This window comes from Otolemur garnettii, unplaced genomic scaffold (assembly GCF_000181295.1).
Source record: "Otolemur garnettii isolate 467f Iridium unplaced genomic scaffold, OtoGar3 scaffold00067, whole genome shotgun sequence".
NCBI classification, from domain to species: Eukaryota; Metazoa; Chordata; class Mammalia; order Primates; family Galagidae; genus Otolemur; species Otolemur garnettii.
Window position 1 is genome coordinate 3,652,749 of NW_003852462.1, and position 19,392 is coordinate 3,672,140.

The window sequence follows — 19,392 nt, forward strand, 5'->3', positions numbered from 1 at the left end:
ATAAATTTCATGTGTTATGAAATATCATTCTTCATTTGATTTGCTTCTAACCATTTAAAAGAAAATTGTGAAAAGCATTCTTAGCTGGAGGACCACACAAACACAGGTGGCAGGTTCCCTCTGTCCTTGGGACACAGGAGGGGTGCTGCCTCACTGCACTTGCAGCTGACCGGATGGCATGTGATGCTGCTCTGGGCTCTGAGGGGCCTCTGTCATTTTAGGAAGGCTATGGTGAACTAAACATCTTCGAAAGAGGGGACCAGAGGGCTGATGTCCTGGAGAAAGGCTGTACTGAATGATGGCTAGTTAAGGCTCTGCAGTCACTCCACTCTCCGCTGACCAGCCAGCTGACCTCACCTCAGCATCCTTGTGGGTACAAGGGGCACAGTCACCAGGCCTGCCTCATCACTGTTCACAGCTTTGGCCAAAATTATATTTATTAGCTGAAGTCCAAAACCTTCAAGCCTGAGCGAGAAGACAGTCTCTACAAAAGAAAAAAAAAAATGGAAAGAAAAACTAGCCAGGCATGGTGGGGCATCTGCAGTCCCAGATACTTGGGAGGCAAAGGAGGGAGGATCACTCGAGCCCGGGAGGTGAAAGTTACAGTGAACTGTCATAACGCCACCACTGCGCTCTATCTCAGGCAACAAAGCAAGACCCTTTCTCCAGAAAAAGGAGAGAGACAGAGAGAAAAGAAGAAAGAAAGAGGAAGAGAGAGAGAGAAAGAAAGAAACCTGTATGAAAGGATGAGAAGAAGCCACACTCTCAAGAACAGAGCGCCCAGCTGTGGAGTGAGGCGAGTGAAGCTAGGTGTCCAAAGGTCTCAGAGGTACGTCCTGAGACCTGGTTTGGTTTTGTCTCCTGAGAGCAGAAGTGAGCCTGACAGGTAGAAATTATAAGGAAGCTGATTTCAAATCCACATCCAAGGGCCCTTTTCTCCGTTCCAGTTGTCCGCAGTGGAATTATCTGCTCAGAATCCCCCACAGGGATTGGAGACCCACCAACGTGGGATCTTGCACATCCTCCAGAGCTCTGCTCCCAGGCTCCCTGCTCCCCACACTCGGAAATTCTGTGACACGTGAGGTGAGTTCGCCTGGTAGCACTTGAAGGACACGCCCCCTCCCGTACACAGTCCTGTCCCAAAGGAACGTGAGTTACATCAAACCAGATTCATTCCCTACCTCTTCCTTAAGTTGTACAAACGTCCTGAAGTCAGAGAACCGCAGTGAAGTCAGCACTGAGCAGGAGATTTCTGGCGTTCCCAAGATGGGCCTGGCCGGGATCCAGCTCTGTGGTCAAGTGGGGGACAGTGCAAGGACCTGCTGCAGCACAGCGTCCCGCCCGCAGCCCCCCAAGCTGGCTGCAGGTGCCCCACATCCTCCCACTGCTGGAGTGAAGCTTACCCTTTTACTCTGTTGATATCATCTTCTAAATGGGGATTTCTAGCTTTGCCACCCAAAAGTGAACAGTTGCCCGCCTTCCTTGTCCCAAGTAACTTTTTTGAAAAGAATTGAAAGACACTCGAAAATACTGTTTGTTTTCAAAGACCAGGAGTGAAGCTGAGGTTGGAGGGCTGGTTGGGTGTGTCTGAAGCTGTGAGGCAGCTGTCAAGGTCACCTGCGCTCCTTTGCAACATTTGACCTTTACCTGCTGTTCTCCGGATTCCAGAGCAGCAGCCGTGGCCTGTGAAGGCAGTGACCTGTTTTCACAGACCCCCAGGGTCAAGGCAGCATCTCCGTGCTAGGGACCAGGGGATAGCTGCAGCTGCCCCAGCTCGGGGCGGGAGGCAGAAGTCACCTGTCCAGAGTCAGACCCAAGTTGGGGGTTTCCAGGGCCAGGGGTGTCACAGTATATATTGTGGGAAGAGCCCTGATCTAGAGCTGGACACAGCTGGGCTCTGGTCCCAGCTTTGCCACTGATTAGCTGAGCGACCTCAGATGCTGTTAGTATTTGTGGACCCTGAATTCCTCATCTGTAAAGTGCACTTTGTGGCAAGGGCTGGGGGGCATGGCCCAGAGCGGGCTCAGCACGGGGGCCTCACCGACCCTCCTCATGCTCTCTGTCTCTCTCTATCCCATTCCCCACCTGCCCTTCCCTCTTGCTCATCTCTCCACACCTGCACTTTCTTACTGAGCACCCAGTTTTCCCTCCTTTATCTTCCTCCAACCTCCCCACCTCCCGCCCCCTACTTTGTATCCTTTCCCTGCCAGGACCTGCAGCAGCACCCCTGATTTGATGCACAGGAGCTGAGCTGGCCGACTCAGACACAGGCATCAGAGCCTTGTGCCTGCCCTGGGGAAGTGTTGCAGAGGAGGGTGGGCTGGGACCTGGGCTCCAAACTGCACAAGTGGCTGGCACCTCAGGAAGTGGAAAGTTCCATCCGAGTCCTCCCTTTCCATGAACCAGAGAAAGCCTGGGCTCCTCCTGGGGTGACTCACCAGGGAGCCTGGCCAGTGGGTGTGGGAGGGAGCAGGGGTCTCCCTGAAAGGAAGGGCAGAGCAGGGAGGGTCCCCCTCTGTAGCAGCCTGCCCCTGCTGCATGCTGGCTGCGTGGGCCCAGGGATGGGAGGCGTGGGCCAGAGCCTGCCTGGGTTTCTCACTGTGAATCTCAGAACGCAGCCGTGCAGTCAGCCAGCCTGGGTGGGAGACCCAGCCGTGAGCTGGAGCCCCTTGGGCCCATCTTTAACAGTGCCCCTTCCAGGGATGTAGGGAAGATCAGGTGAGGGAGTGCAGGTGCCAGGTGTGGGCATACCTCAGAGCAAAAGAAGAGCTCTTTTGTGTGACCAGGGCCCATTCTGCCTGCACTGAGAAGGGAGCTCCCAGACTGGGAAGGAGTGCCTGTCTCCTGCAGTGGGCAGGAGGGTGGGGACATGCCCAGGTGCTTCCCCCTCAAACCGCCCACGCTCCCTGCCTCCTCCCCCTGCCTCCGGCTCCCTCTGGCTGCTGACTGCCAGGCAGGTTGGGGGCATCTGGGACCTCCCTCCAGGGTCATGGTGCCAGGCACCCCTGAGACCAGACCATACCCCGGTGTCCCACAGGGCCTGCTGTGCCAGCCTCTTCTCCTCTGCTCTGCTGTGGCCGCACTGTGGGGCCTCACGTGGACTATGCCAACTTCCTCTTGGGCCCTGTGATCCTGAGGCGGTTTGCTGTACAGCTGATGTGTGACTTTGCAGTCACCCCCGTTTGCTGAGAAAATGGTCTGGCCTCCGGTCATTCTCATTCAGGAGCAGGTACTGAGGTGCTTTGGGAGCCTGAGTTTCCCAGGATGGATTTTGTGCCGGATGATCGGGCAGCCCCAGCCCCAGCCCCCTGAGCGGGCCTCGGTGCTCCCCTCACATCCAGCATTAACTGCGCCACCTGTGCCCCAGCCCCATGCCCCCTTCAGGATTGGCCACAGCCCAGAGGAGCATCCCCTGTAGACGCCCAGCCCCACCCAGGCTGAGGCCCCAGGACTTCCTGTGTCAGCCGTCAGCAGAGTGGGCCGCGTGCCCAGCAGAGGTGTCTGACCACGACACAGCCCTCCAGAGGCTTCTGATTTCATCTCCAGTGTGACAAGGGGGAGATGATGGGAGATCAAGAGCCCTGCTGGGCCACTGCTGTCCCTCTGCGGGGGGGTTGGGGGGGTTGGGGAATGATGGCAGCTGTTAAGTGGCCCAGGCAGTTCCTGGAGAGACTCCCCTGCCCATCTGCTCTCTCTCAGGGGCCCTGGGCTGGGGTTTCCCTGTTTCTGAGCAGCAGGAAGGTCTCCTGCCTTGAACACAAATGAGATGGGTCCCCATCCCTTCTCTCCCCCGCCCTCCTGGACTGAGCATAGGGCAGAGGTGGAGGAGGAAGACCCCTGGAAACCCTTCCCCACCCTGCGGCTGTAGCCCCACACGCCACCATAAGGTCACCATGCAGTAGGGAGGGCAGAGGTGGGCGGGGAGCTCCCCCGTAGCCTTGGCTTCCACCCTCCCTGCCTGGCCCCCCTCCCCTATTTCCCCCCAGCAGAGTATGAAGTAAGAGGACAGGGTGTGGTCACCTAGGGAGGAGCCGTGAGCACATGGTTATAGGGCCACAGAGCAGGTGTGGGCTCCCAGTGCCTCTGCAGCACAGATGGGGCCCACAGAAGGCTTGGGGGAGGATCCTGAAGCTCTCCCTGACCCTCTGCAGCTCACACAGTCTACGCAGCTCTGGGCGCCCTCCACTAGTTGCCGAGTGAGCAGCCCTGCACGGCACCACACCTCACCACCTGTGGTCACCAGTGATCACCAGGGTAGGGCTGCACAGGCCACAGAGGGACGAAGCCTTCCCTCCCTGGACTAGACCCTCAGACAGCATCTCAGAGGGTTTTCTAGTTCCCAGAAGATACTGGCCTGGCAGGGGTGAGGGCCAGCAAGCAGCCCAAGCCCAGGCGGGAAGAAGCTTTTCACCCAAGACACACACTAGAAGAAACTAGAGGGGCCACTGTTAATCCTCTCCCCAGATTATGACTGCCAAGTTCCCACCCTGGCAGTCCAAGCCTCCCTCCCCCACCATCTGTTTGCTAGACCGGGACCTTTGGCCACAGACCTAGCTATCACCGTGACAGCCCCTGGCCAGGCCCTGACCCCAGGCAAACCTGCCTGTAGGTGTAGGGCCAGGAGGTTGCTGTACAAGGGGAGAGGCGTTCACTGGTTGTCTTGGAAGTTAGGATTCTTTGGCTGTGGTCTATTTTTTGTTAACTGTGGCATTCATCAGATGCAAATGTGAACCTGTCCTTGCACCTGTCCAGACTGTGGGCTCCATGCTGAGTTGGTTTGATGTTCTGGTGTTTGTAATCAGAGAATGACTGTTTGAATGTTGCGTTGAAAAGATTGCAGTTTTTAGTCCGTGATCTTTTAAAAAAAATTTAATAAGGCACAGATGAGATGTATTCTGAAACACTCCATCTGTGACCTTGGGCTTCATGGTTGGGTCCAGGTGCTTCTGCTGTTGCCTGAGACAAGTGACACCCATGTTATGTAGGGTCAGGTTGGCAGATCGCCGTGGGGCCAGTCCTCTCGGCTCAGACCTCAGGAGCTTGGAGGGGAGACTGAGGTTCCTCTGTGGCAAAAACGGGCTCTGAGCCACGACCCCTCCCCCCAGTAACATTTGTGCCATACTTCTCACGTCCTCTGCAAGCCGTGTCTGAGCAATCTGGGTGAGGCTGGTGGGGAACTGGGTCAAGTTCACCTCCAGACCCCTGCCCTCCGTGCATCCACAGGGCAACCGGGCCTTTCTTCTAGTTCTTCAGGGTGACACACACCCCACCCCACCCCACCCTACCCCACCCCACCCCCGCACCAGGCAGCACGGACACCCAACAGCCTCTGTGGGCAGCACTCGCCCTTCACCGCCAGATGGCGCTCACGGGAGGAGTGGGCTCCCGTCTGGGGCGCTGCCTTCTGGGGAGAGGAAGAGCGTTGTGCAAGTGTCCTTCCGCGAGTGCGGTTTCCAGCAGTTACACCTCTTCCTGTCTCTGCCGAGGCACACCGTCACCGCCGCGGGTCCCCAGGCCCTGCCCCACAGAAAGGCGGTGGCTTCATCCCGCTCAGTAGTCACAGCAGATACTTCAGGACTTTGGTGGGACGATTTCCAGGGTCTGAGAAGCCACATGCAAAGTTACATCAGCTAGTAAGCAGGTGAGTCCTTTCCAGAAGATGCACGGCACTGCCAGCAGCACAGGCCTCCTCTCTCTGCCCATTCCTTTGGTCGGCGCTCACAGGGCGTCTACCGCGTGCCCAGCATGAACAACAGGCCCGAAGCTCCCTCCCTGCAGCCTCACAGGATGTGGGGGCAGAGGCCAAAGCGGGACACATCCCCTACTGGTGCTGCTGTAGCTGACCTCCAAGGTAGCCCCCAGGTAGCCCGCCTCCTGTGTCCAGGTCCCTGCTGTATTAGGGTTGGTCTTTGTTAAGCTCTTAACCCTTGTCACATGGCAATCTATAACAAAATACAGGGTTATCATCCTTGAGACCTCAGGGATCTGCCTTCTGAAATCTCTGAGCTTCTGCAGTACTTCAGAATTTGGATGTAGCCACAGAGAACCTGAGAGCCATATGCCATCACATCACCATGAGTGGTGGGTCATCCTGTGTGTGGCTTCTCCTGTCTATAAAAGAGTGGGTGGGAGGGAGAGTGGAAAAGATAAGAGGACTGCTTAACAACCAACGAGACCAACAGAAAGGGAAAAGCAGAAGATATCGCCCCTAAAAGTGTGAAGATCCTGAAAAGCTGATTTTTCTGGAACGTAAGACCACTGCCCAGGACACATTTGTGCAGGACCAACTTCCTCTGCCCCCATGCAAAAGGCACAGATGTTCAAGAATGATCTGTGGTCAATGACTCTCTAAGAAGCAGGCTGAGGCCTCAGCCCATAGCCTTCCCCGTGAGCCAGGGCTGGCCACAGGCTAGTCCCAGCTGGGTGGCCCTCACTGTGCACCCCTCACTCGTCAGCACACTTTACAGATGGAGAAACTGACGCTGGAAAGCTTGAGAGATGCGCCAAGGTCATGCATCCGTGGATGGCAGAGTTAGGAGGCAGTCTAGTAGCCAGCCCCAAAATCCAGATCTAAGCCACTGGCTGGACCCCACCTCCTTCCCCGGCACCTGGAGTGGTCTCCTTGGGTCACCCAAAAAGAGTGGAACTGTGTCACCAGCTCAGCCCCAGAAAAAGATAGGAATAGGAACAATGTGCTCGGCAGGATCTCGATTGAAAGAGAGATTCCCTCTCAAGAAATCTCAGTAAAGGAAGGTGCCAGCCGGTCCAGGTTTCTTCGTACAGTGGACTCCAACAGTAAAGAGACAGGTGTGGCCTCCCCAGTAATGGAGGGCTCTCAGCCACCCACTGGACTTGAGATTTAATGTCAGTACAGATGCCCCTGAAGATGGAGTCACAGCAGAATGTGCTCCCTGGAGCACTAGTGTGACGTGGTCTGCACCTTCTGAGTGCTGATCCTGGTGGCAGATGGCAGCGAGCATGTGAGATATCACACGTTCCTGGGCAGCTGGCTCCACACTGCGTAGGGCTGGTTCGCCCAGTCTGGGCTGGTGGCTCATGCATGGTCACCGAGAGGCACGGTAGCAGGGTGGTCTGGGCTGTTCTGCTCACCTTCCACTGGCCACACAGGAGGGTGGCACCAGGAGTTCACCACCCCCCACGCATGTGCATGTATGTGTGTGTGTGTGTGTACCGGGGACAGGCAGCAGAGTCACACAGCAAAGGACACAGAGAATGGGAGAAGTGAGGAACCCTCATACCCTCCTTCTGTGTAAATCGGGTGCCAGCTCATTCACCCAGAAGACCTGGTGACCAGGTCAGGTTGTCCCCCAACCAGGCCAAGTCAGAAAGTGTCTTCAATTACTTTGTATCTCTGTCCTCAACTCCTGGACCCTGTTCTGACCTTTGGCGTGGTTCCTTTGCTCAGATCTTCCTCTCTCTTCTGAACCCACTGAGCCCTTCCCAAGCAGCTCTGGATGCTGAGGCTAAAGGAATCTTAGAGACGGAGAGACCCCCAAAGCTCCCACTCAGACACCCAGGACACATTTCATTTGCCCCCAGAACAGTGCCATAATTTATTGTTATATCCCACCGAGAATTGTGACCCTGCAGGCCCACTCTGCAGATGAGGAAATTGAGTCTTGGAGAGAGCATGCCGGGGGCCCTAGGTAAGGCCCCTTGCCTTGGTCTGCTGTAGCCGCGCAGCCGTGCAGCCTGCTGCTCTTCCTCCTTGCATGTGTAAGTCACTTGTCCTTGCTCACATTGTGAGTCCGGCTTTCCCTGAAAACTGCTGGCCAATCCCAGGGTCCCAGGGACCAGCATTACAGAAAGGGCCCCAAGAGCTTTTGGCAGTCCCTGAAATGGTCTGACCAGCCAGGCCTTTCCAGGGCCATCTGTGGCGTGGAGGACTGTCTGAGACCTCCACGAACTCCTTTTCATGTTTTCATTTTGTTTGAACCCAGCTCTCTGTCCTCTTACCACCTCTGCATTCAGACTCCAAGCCAGCATCGTAGTTGGCCTTTCTAGAGAAACTGCAGTGGCGAAGACAGCCATACCGAGAGGTCAGGGGGAACTGGATAGTCACACAGCCTCAAAGAACCCTACTGGCCGTTCTTGGGCCCCAGTGGACATCACTTAACCAAGTGACCATGACCATGGGCAGCCTCACCCGTGGACCTCCTGCTTGGATTTCTGAGAAAGACACAGGCTCACCAAAAAGGTTTAGCGAAATCTGATCACAAGGCAACAATCAGACAAATAAAAACTGAGGGACATTCTGCAAAATACGCAGCCTGAACTTTTCAAAACAACTCAAGTGTCGTGAAAACAAAAATGAAAAAATTAAGGCTCGGCGCCTGTACTCAGTGGTTACACCAGGGCTGGCAGGTTCAAACCCAGCCCGGGCCTGCCAAACAACGACAACTACAACAAAAAAATAGTGGGACCTTGTGGTGGCGGCCTGTAATCCCAGCTACTTGGGAGTCTGAGGCAAGAGAATCCCTTAAGCCCAAGAGTCCGAGGTTGTGGTGAGCTGTGACACCATGACACTCTACTGGGGGCGACATGATGAGACTCTGTCTCAAAAAAAAGGTGGCAATTGTAGGGGAGGGTTTATTTCTAGATTAATGGAGAAATAACCTATGCCCTTTGTGAGCCTTCATTGGGTCTTGGATTTTTTTCTTAAGTTATAAAAGATATTTTGGAATAACCTGGAAAGTCAAGGCCATGTATCAGGTGTTACTGAATTAGTTGTGTGAGGTACACTCATGGTGCTGTGGTTACAGAAGACAAAGTCCTCAGAAGATGTGTGCTGAGGTGGGGAGAGGTAAAGCTCAGGAGGTCACAACTTGCCTCCCATCAGTTAAAAAAAAGTGTGTGTGTGCATGGAGAGGGGAGTGGGAATATATACAAATGAGGAAAATGGAAACAATCGATGTTTAGGTCAAAGAGTATGTGGGTGTTTACTGCTATTCTGATTTTTTTCAACTTTCCTGAGAGTTTTCAAAATAATAAGTTGGTCAGAAAAAGAAAATGGGAGACTTTCTCGGTCACCTGTCATCAGCTCAACGTAAAGCTAGGATTCATTAAACGTCTTCCTTCCTGGGGGAAGTCATCCCCACATCTTACTTCTCTGCTCCCATGAGAAAGTTTGGGCATGGCTTTATAATGCCCCATGCTTCAGTTTCTTTAGATACAAATCCGGGAGATTTGGTCAAGGTCACACACAGACCAAGTGCAAGTGCAGGAGACCAGAGGGACCCAGACTGTGGACTCACAGCCTGGACCCCGAGTCCTGTGCTCTCTCAGCTGCTGGGCTTCCCTTCTGAGTCTGGGGTGCAGTCAGACCGTTTCTGAAGCCTGCTCTCCTGAGAGTTGGGGATGCCAAAGGTCCCGGGGCACCCCAGCTAAGCTCTGCCTGCCTCCCGCCACAGTAAAGGAGCCACTGCAGCAGCCGGGATTCCCAGGGCCCCCCTCTAGGATGTCAGCTCCATAGGGATTGGCTGTTCATGGATGCAGTCGCTCCTGATTGGACAGTGGCAGGTGCAGAGCGAGGAGGTGGGCTCTGGCTGATCGGATCTGCCCATGTGTCCTGAAATGCAAAGCGGGGGTGATAGGGAAAGCTCACCACCCTCTCCCTGGGAGGTAGTGGGCTTGGCTGCTGGGCATCTGGGCAGGAATGAAACAAAGGTGCTCTTGGTGAGCTGCTGTTCCTTGTAAAATGGTCATCAGAAGGTGTCCAGCTCTTGCCTGTGACTGTGTCCTAGGGAGCTGGCTGCTGGCATGGAGGTAGCCTGACCCGAGGGTCAGTACTTCTTAGAGTCTGGTGTAGGTGTCGGGAGTGGGTCAGGTGGCCTCCCAGGGACACCTCTCTAAGTGTGACCAGTGGTGCCTGTCCTCCCTGCACCTGTAGCTGCCCCGAGCACCCCCACTGGACAGAGCGGGCACTGCACCATCCAGAGAGAGCCGCCCTGGCTCCACAAGCAGGCCCTGCCGCTGGTGTCCCCCTCCCTCCTCTGGGGTGTGCTGCCTGCAGTGACAGGCCGGTGAGGCCCAGCGCCTGTCTGGTGCCCTCCCTCCGTGGAACTTCAGCAGGCAGGGTCGCAGAGGCAGTCATCCAGCTCTCCATCCATTCATTCAACAAATGCTTGTTGAATATCTGTCTGCTGGTGCCAGGCACAGCGGGGAGCACAGAGGACAGAACTCCTGCTTCCACAGAGCCGGCATCTTGGTGGGGAGACGAGCAGGGAAGTACTGGAGGTATGTGAGCAGGCGAGAGTACTAGGGAGAAGGGTCTGCGGCACGTGGGGAGACACGGCGAGATTTCCAGTAGGTGTCCAGGGAAGACCTCCGTGAGAAGGTGACCTTGGCATGACGAGGCAAGGAGGAGTTCTCCCCAGGTCCTGGGGGTCAGAGACTGAATTCTGGCATGAGGAACTGCAGACTCCTAGGGCAGGATGTGGTCTGCTGGGCTCTCAGACCCCCAGGAGACAGCATGGCTGGGGCAGTGAGCAAGGGCCACTGCAGGGGTGAGCTCGGAAGGTCAGACAGCAGGGCCTGGAGGCTACTGTTGAGATTTGGGCTCTGACTCTGGATAGAATGGAAGCCACTGGAAGGTTGTGAGCAAAGTAATGAGATGGTCTGACTTCCATTCTACAAGGCCCTCCTGGCCCTCTGAGCAGCCTGTTGGGGTAAAGGTGGAGGCCAGGAGGCCTGTGGGAAGCTGCTTTGAGGACCAACAAGAGGGGCAGGCGGTGGCCTGAGTTGCACGGGTTGGAGAATGGGATCCCGGTCCAGTGACGATTGCATGTGGGATGTCGGGGGAAGAAAGGAGTTGGGATGACTCCGGGAAACTTGGGCTGAGCACCTGGGAGGATGGGGGCTGGTGGATGGGGGAGAACAGCCCATGGTCTGCTGGGAGCTCTGTGTCCAGCACGTGGACCTGAGGCCCTCGTTCCACGCCCTTGTGGACACTCTGCAGGCAGTGGAATGAACAAGTCTGGGGCTCAGGGGTGGGGATGTAAACGTGGGGTGTGCATAGTGACAGCTGAGAGCCAGGAGACGGTGGAAGTCCAGGAGGCTTCGTATGGATGGAAAAGAAAAGTGGTTCCTGGTCTGAGCCTGGGAGGCACCAAGGTAGAGGCCTCAGAGATGAGCAGGAAGCAGCTGGGGGCTGAGAAAGGGCGGCCAGACAGGTGGGAGAACTGGAGAGCATGGGGGCCTGGGGGCCAAGAGGACCTCAGGCAGCACCACCGTCACCCCAATTCCATGGGCATCATCAGACTTAGCAACAGGGAGGTCACTGCGACCTTGGTGAGAGTGGCTTCCACTGAGTGGGGGCGGGGGGAGGCTGATAGAGTGAGTTTATGAAGTGAGAGGAAGAGAGGAATTGCAGAGGACAGTAAGGACAGCTTGAGGAGTTTTCCTGTGAATGGAAGGAGAGAAAATAGGCCAAAGTGGAGAAGGAAGGGGTCCAGGAAACTGTGCTTTTTGTTTTCTGAGATGAGAGAAGCAGTAATGTGTTGTATACAGGTACGGGGCGTCGTGGAGGAGGAGGGGCTGCAGGACGCCCTTGCGTGGGGTGTGGATGTCGTGTGGCCAGTTCCCTGGTTCTCTGCGGGAGGGAGGCAGAAAGCTCAGGGTGCTGGTTGCTGGGGGTGGGTCTGGGCAGGCTGGCTCCTGCTCACTCCTGTTCGCTCAGTGCTCTAGGAAGCGGCGAGATCAGAGGTGAGAGAAGGGAGAAGTGTTGGTGATTTCAGGAGTTGCGTGGCAGGTGTTCCCTTGGGAGTAGGAGAGAGAGTGGCCCAAAGCAGCAGTCAGCAAACTTTTCCCATAAAGGGCCAGACGGTGAATATTTTAGGCTCTGCCAACCTGCCAGTCTGTGCTGCAGCTGCTCAACCCTGCCAGTGCTGTAGCTCAGAAGCAGCCTCAGGTGATTTGTAAAGAAATGGCATGGAGATGTTCTGATAAAGCTTTATTTACAAAAAAGGTGGATGGGGCCTGCTGGTCTAGGACCCAGCCTCCAGGCCAGAGGCTCTGAGTGTAGACCCTGAGCCCACACATTCACCTTTACTAGGGCCCTACCCCACATCCGTGGAGCCAGAGCCTCTTGGTCTCCAAACTTTTTCAAGTGTTAGATGAGTTTGAGATTCCAGAATTCTAGAAGTTAAATACCCCTGAGTGCCACCACTCGGCAGGCGCACCCAGGGAAAACCAAAGAGGAGAGGGCCACACACCCCATTATGGGTACAGGGATCCCAGCCCCCAGCTCCTTCTGCAAGCCTGTGTGAGGACATCCTGCCTCCCATTCTCCCCGTGGCCCAGTGACCACGTTCGTTTACATGTCCTCCATGCAGGACTCCCTGGCGTTGGCCAGGATGATGGCTCTGCTCCCTGCAAGCCTATGCCTGGTGCTCTGTAGCACCCTCCATTCTGTGGCCAGTTTCCCGCCTGTGTCCCCAAGACGCCTGGGTGTGCCTTAGGGGCAGGGACTCTTGCTCATGCAGTAACCCTGCAGCACTTGCACACAGTAGGGCCTCAGCCAGCGCTTGGTGTGTTGAGGAACATATACCGTCCTCTGCCTGAAAGCACACCAGCTTTTTAATGACCTTAGCCAGATGATTGGATTTCCTGCCTCAGTCACCTGTGAGGACAAAATGAAGTGAGCTCAGGGAGGGTTGGCCCTCAATGAGCCCCCTGCATTTTGTCCTCACAGGCCCAGCCCCAATGCCCGGGGCTTGATATGCCCCAAAGCTGGGTAACCAGCACTTTCTGCAGAAGAGGTGGGCAACCAGCCAGCTCAGGGCCCAGAAGTGCCGGGTCCATCAGCGACTCAGGGCTCTGTAGCTGAGTCCTGCTGTCCTGCCAGTGAGGGGTGTACAGTGCAGACCTGGGCAGGTGGGAATCTGGTTAGGGCCTCTGAGTACCAGTGGCCCCAAAGGAGCCACAGGAAATGGTGATCAGGAAGGCCTTCCCTGTCCATCCAGGTCTGCCTCTCCAGGGGCCACCCCACTGGACAGGACTAGTATGAAACGAGTGTGTTGGAGCCCCATGGGGAGAGGTTTGCCCAGGGTCACATCACTGCAGTTCCAGGAGTGCCCCCAATGAGCCAGGAGATGGGTAAAAATCAGCCAGGCGTCTGCTGCACTTATCACGAGGATTTAATAAGCGCATTGTATTTCACTCGTGACTCCATTCTCTGTGAGGTTCTTTATGAATAAAACTCCAGGGGACCCTCACCTGTCACTTGCTGTGGGTTGTCATGGTGGGGAATCTTTGCTATGTTTTCTGAACCTGTTTTTCTGGCAGGTCCACACACACACAGGCTCCCACCCCTCATCCTGAGGAGACCCTGGTTATTAGCAGGCAGAGAGTGGCGGAGGAAGCCAGCTTCCTGGGGACTGCTCTGCAGAGGAAAGCAGCATCAGCTGTCAGAGCCTTCCAGATCAGACTTGACTCAGCCTCAGGTTCCCCACCAGTTTCTAGGGCCATTTGTGAGTGGGACAGGTCATATTTTGTGTGGTTTTGTTATTAGAGATGGGGTCTTATTCTGTCACCCAGGCTGGGGTACATGGCGCAATCATTGCTCATGGCAGCCCTGAACTCCTGGGCTCATGCAGTCCTCCCACCTCAGCCTCCTGACCACAGGGCCTATGGGCAGACACCATCAGACTCAGCTAATTTTTTTTATTTTCTGTAAGATGGGCTCTGGCTTTGTTACTCAAACTCTTTTTTTTGAGACAGAGCCTCAAGCTATTGCCCTGGGTAAGTGGCATCACAGCTCACAGTAACCTCCAACTCCTGGGCTCAAACAAGTCTCCTGCCTCCGCCTCCCAAGTAGCTGGGACCACAGGTGCCCGCCACAACGCCTGGCTATTTTTTTTTGGTTGCAGCCATCATTGTTGTTTGGTAGGCCCGGGCTAGATTCAAACCCGCTACCTTAGGTGTATGTGGCTGGCACCTTAGCCACTTGAGCCACAAGCGCCGAGTCTGTTACTCAAACTCTTGTGCTCAAGCGATCCTCCTGTCTTGGGCTCCTGGAATACCACCCTGCCTGGATTGTGTTCTGAGCCCAGACGATCCCTTTGCCCAGGGCTACAGGACCATGTGATTTTGCACGGGGGGACCCTCACACTTCTAGCCTCCAGGCCTGTTCAAGGGAGCTCACACTTGAAAGGGAGCTGGGCTACCATAGACCCGTGTGCTGACAGTAAGGGTGGCTGGTATTGTCTGGGGAGTGGGGAGGGATCACGCAAGCAGCGGGCCCACTGAGGAGGGCTGTGCTAAGGGCACCACAGAGAGAAGGAACTGCCAGTGCAGGGACCCTGGAGGGAGTGAGAATGGCCTGCTGGATGAGACTGCGTGGCTGGGCCTGAGCAGGGGCAGAGGTGGGAGGGGGAGCAGTTCACTAAGGGCCTGGGTCACTGTGTGCGAGGAGGAGGGTGGGAAGGACAGTGCTGCCAAGACCAGATTTGTGCTCACATAGAAGCCCCAGGCTGTGGGTGTGGTGAGGGGAGTGGGGCTGAGCAGGGGAGTAGTTTGGATGCCACCCAGGGCTCCAGCAGAGGCTCGGCAGGGGGCGGTGGGGGAAGAGGAGGACAGCAGGGTGTTGGCCCTCATCCTCACCATCTACTGCTGCTGTAACAAATAACCACAAACTTAGCTCCAAACAGCCCAATGGGTTACAGTTTCTGTGGGTCAGGCATTCAGGTAGAGCTGGGCTGGGTCTGCTGCTCCAGCACCCCCCCAACCTCCACCAGCCCCAGACTGAGGTCAAGGTGCTGGCCAGGGCTAGGCTTTCATCAGAAGCTGCCACTGAGGAATGATCTGCTTTCTGACTCTCCCAGTGGCAAATGGGCTCCCCCGGGATGCTGTACAGATGACCCTTGACCCCCTTTGTTTGAAGGACTCACTTCTGAGCTACTGGACCAAGAGCTCAGCTCCTGTTGGCCAGAGGCTGCCCTCAGTTCCTGCCTCGTGGGCCTCTCTAGCAAGCCAGCTAGAGCCAGGGAGGGAGTGGCCGCCAGCAAGACAGAAACCACAACCTGGGTCCCTCCTGCTGGTTAGAAATGTCACCAGCCACACTGGAGGGGAGGGGCTGCAAAGGAACTGGAGGCTGTGATGGACTGGACCAGGGCCAGGGAAGGTGTCAGGATGACCCTGGGGTACAGCAGTGTCACTGCCTGGGAGGAGAGGGCACTGGTGCCCTCTGGGCTGTCCCTTCTGCACACTGTGGGCAGCAGAAGCCTCTCCTAGGGTTTTAGAAAAGCAGTCAGGGAGGTGCAGAAGGACCACAGGCCACTTCAGATGGCATAGTGAGGTGTGGGGGGGAATCTTCATGGTCATTGTACCTGGCCACCAGCCCTGTCTGAGCCTGTCTGGTGAGGGGTGCACAGATGCCCTGTGAACTCGGCCTGCTGGGCACTTACAATCATGGGGCCTCCTGGCCAAACCTATTCGATCTCTTTTAACCACCACCTTCCTCTTCCTCATTTTTCTTTTCTTCCAGAATTTTCTGCCCGTGAAAAACCGAGCAGGTCTGGATAAGTGAGGCCGGCTCCATGTATCCAGAATCGACAACGGGCTCCCCAGCACGGCTCTCCCAGCGGCAGACGGGCTCCCCCGGGATGCTATACAGGTGACCCCCGACCCCTGCCCCAGCCCCCTCCCAGGGTCCGTCCTGCCTCTGAGGAGGGGTCCCCAAGACTGCTGCCCTCCTGTTGGGAGGAGGGAAGCACCAAGTGGGGCCCACGGGCTCTGCCTGGCATAGGGCTGAGAAGTGCACACTGGTGACCATTTTCTCCTGGAAAGGGACAAAAGCTTTAAAAACCAGTGGGAGAGAAACAGCGAAGCTCTTCCGGTGGGATTGAGCCAGGATAGACGCCTTTCTTATGCCTGACTCTCCTGAAACACTTTGCCCACAGGTGACAGAGAGACCCGAGAGTGCACACAGGGCCCTTGCCTACATCCTGTACCACACGCTCCCCACACCTTGGCTTGTGTGGCCCCTGTGATCCCCTAGTGTGCCCAGCACCCCCAGTGCCCCAAGCCAGGCTCAAAGCCTTGCAGGCCTTTGGGTACCACATCTGCCCACTTTCGCAAGCCCAGAGAGGTGGGGGCAGCCAGATGCTCACAGGGCACCCCTGACTGCCTCCTGTGAAGGCCACTTGCAGACACAGACCTGGGCGTTCCATTTGCACAACAGCCACCACTGAACAGCAGGGCCAGCCATGGAAGGCTCAGAACAGAGCACAGAACCTGTGAAGACTAGAGCATGGGCAGGACCCCTAGATCATTGTTAAGCCCAAACCAAAGCTGGTGTCTATGGACACTGCAGAGGAGGGATGGGCATGGGCAGGTTCACCAGCTCGTGGGCTAACCTGTGCTCCTGGCCATGAGGTTTCAACCATCATCCTGGGCATTTTATGAAGTCTGTTAGAGAATGCTATAGGGCCCTCGCCCAGGTTCACGTGGTTGGAAATAGGGCCAGGCGTGGAAGGTCCCCGCATCCAGTAGGAACGGGCTGGGGCTCCACACATGGCCGCCCGGTGGCGCCGCTGCAGAGCGTTTGGTGCTGGCTGCGGAGATGGCCCGGAAGGCGGCGGGCGGGTGAGGCTGCAGGTGTGGGTGATGCTGCCTGAGCTGCACTCCTGGGGGCTGGTGCCAGTTGTGGACTGTCTCTCTTCTCTCCCTCTCCCTTTTTTTTTCTCTTTCCTCCATTGCTGTCCGAAGTACTCGGTATGGGAGTCCCAAAAGACAGCTCCAGTTTTACAGGTAATGAGTCTTCGTTCTTCTAAAGCCCAGCAAGCTGAGGCAGGGGCGTGGGTGGGAGGTCTGTACCCACCCCCAGCAGGTGCTGGTGTCTTCTCTGAAGCAACACCACCCACGCACCCCCCCTCCCCCGGCTCTGCTGACCACTGTCTGTGCTGTCCCACAGAGCATGATGCAGCGTCCTGATGAGACATGTGATGTCGGGTGTGTGGTTGTGTTAACCTACTGGGAGTTTGCTTTGATTTGAGCAAATGGACTGACACCTGCTTAGCACTCTGTCCAACTCGCCACTGAACTTCACTCATGAGGCCGTGGGAGAGGCCTGCCTGCCGTCGCGGGCTGGGGCTCTTTACTCATTTTCAGAGCAAAGGACGATGTGGTGAGCCCTTTGTGCCTCCCTTTGCCTGTGAGTTTGAGCTGATTTGGAATTCACAGAGCTCTCAGGGTCAAAGGCCTTCGTGGAGGAGGGGGGGTATACTTCCAATGGGACTTGGAATGGGGGGTCACGGTGTCATTGCACTTCCCTGTGGGGGTTTTCCTGGTGAGAGGACGTGGCTTCAGGAGGCCCAGGCTTACGGCCCAGCCTGTCCTCCCTCACTTGTAAGTAGGAGACTCATGTTCTTGGTGCCATCTCTGATGCCAGGAAGTAGAATGTCAGAGCTAGACCCGCCGGTCAGCGAGCTCCCCAGCCTGGGGCTCACAGGTACTCACGCAGCTCTCGGCAGCAGGCCCTCCTGGGTTTGGGGATCTTGGTGTCCAGGCCTGGGAGGTCTCTGCTGGGAACCAGGATGGCAGCACTTGGGGGTGTTTGATGCTGATGCACCAGCTGGGAGTCGCGGGCAGTGGGTGCGAGTACTGACCCTGGGTCCCACAGGACTCTTCCCTCTGTGCTAGCCTCGGCAGCCCTGAGGGTGACCGTGGGCCAGAGCACTCATGCCCATAGGCTGCCCTTTAGCACTTCCTGGGAGCTTTTGCTCCTCCAATTCTGATTCTACTGAAATTTTGGCTAGATATGAACTTGGGCTTGCAAATCCACTGTTTACTGGATGAAATATTTGCACCCTAACGTACGATGGTGCAGCTCACCCCACTGAATGTATGTACTTGTCCCAGGGTGTGACCAGCAAAGCCAAGTAAGTGCACACCTAAACGGCACCCTCACAGAGCCCAGGGCATCTCGGTCCTTGGCAGGGAGGGGTGAGGTCGGATAAGCAGACAAAATTGTCAGGTGTAACTGTGGGGAGGTGTGTCTTCCACCCCACTCGCTCCCTCAGAACCCCATGGGTTCAGCCTGTTGTCCACCCACCAGGGACCCTCTGGATAAAAACCCAGAAGTTCCGGAGACTCTCAGCCTTGCAGCTCCGTGTCCCAGTGCCCACAGGTGCTGGCTGTCCTGCCCTATGGGTCCTGGGGTAGACTCTTCACATGGACATGCAGGTGTATGTTGTGGCCTCTCGTGATGACCGCTAAGAGCTGGGATCTTTGTTGACAGACTGGGTGCCACTCCCAGTGGGGCACCCCTGTCACATAGCACTAAACTTGGCTATCCGGTAATTTATTAAGCCTCTAGCAGCCACAGGTGTTCAAAGTGTGTGCCCCACACCCAGGCAACTCCCAGGGAGGAAGGGAGGAAGACCTGTTATCAGTCAGCTGGCCACCAAATGCTGCTTAACAAACATCTCCCAAACTCAGTGCCGTGCAACTGTTACCATTTCTTTCTGCTGTGTCTGTGGCTGACTAGAGTCAGCTCATTCAGGCTGGCTCTGCTGAGTGTGTCCCAGGCCACAGGTTGGGTCCAGTTGTTCTCCATCCCAGGCACATTCTTCCCCTGCCACAAGGGCCAGAGGGAGACCAGAAGCATGCAAAGTCTCCTAAGACCTGTGCTTGGGACCAGAACACTGTCACCTCTGCTCACATGCTTTTAGCCAAAGTCAAGGAGCAGGAAAACATATTCCCCTTACCAGTGGGAAGAACTACAAAGTCAGGGCAAAGGTCACAGGTACAGAGAGAGGCAAGGCACTGGGAACGGCCACATGATCTACTCCAGACCCTGAATAACACTGACAGTATCTGGGAGGCAAAGTACATCCCAGGAGAAGCCCAAAGAGCTGAGGGGTGGCCACAGCCTGCTGGGAGAGTGAGAAGGTTCATGCAGAAGGCACCCAGGGGTCTTTGAGCTGGACCTTGCAGGCTTCAACACAGAGATTAGGAAGAATATTCCAGCAGGAGTTTCTAGTAGGAGCCCAAACCACAACTTGGAGGTGCACCAGAGAGCAGGAAGTGGCAGCTACTCAGACTGAGCCGTGAAGGATATGACGGAGGGTGTGAGAAGTAGATTAGGGTCAGATCAGAGAAGGCCTTGAATGCCAAGGGCAGGGGCTTCAGGGGACACTGGGGAGCCATCTGTGGAATGGGGACAGGGCAGGGGTCAGAGCCTTCTAGTAATGAGGAAGCCTGGTAGTGAGGGGACCTGAGTGTAGTGAGGCCAAACCCCAGGAAAGGTGAAGATGGCCAAACTGCAGGGCATGTCCTTGGGCTCAGCCACTCAGGGGCAGGTGCCAAGTTGTGGAGCAAGACAGAGGGAGCAGTGCCCTGGGGGAAGGGGGGCTCCATGCAGACAGACAG

The 19,392-nt window shown here is 56.1% G+C and overlaps 1 protein-coding gene across 3 annotated transcripts in view; it reads left to right on the top strand.

Annotated features, from left to right (window-relative positions):
• KCNAB2 (potassium voltage-gated channel subfamily A regulatory beta subunit 2) overlaps nt 1-19,392 on the top strand; it is an 88,603-nt gene that overhangs the window by 19,577 nt on the left and 49,634 nt on the right. The window contains exons 1-3 of one of the 3 annotated variants that reach the window (XM_003793221.3): nt 3,190-3,229; nt 15,506-15,634; nt 16,729-16,770. In XM_003793221.3, coding sequence (XP_003793269.1) covers nt 15,558-15,634; nt 16,729-16,770 — 119 coding nt within the window. In that variant the 5' untranslated portion in view covers nt 3,190-3,229; nt 15,506-15,557. Of the gene's footprint in view, nt 1-3,113; nt 3,230-15,505; nt 15,635-16,728; nt 16,771-19,392 lie in introns of those variants that run through there. The other 2 variants (XM_003793220.3, XM_012807299.2) reach the window with 2 other exon arrangements.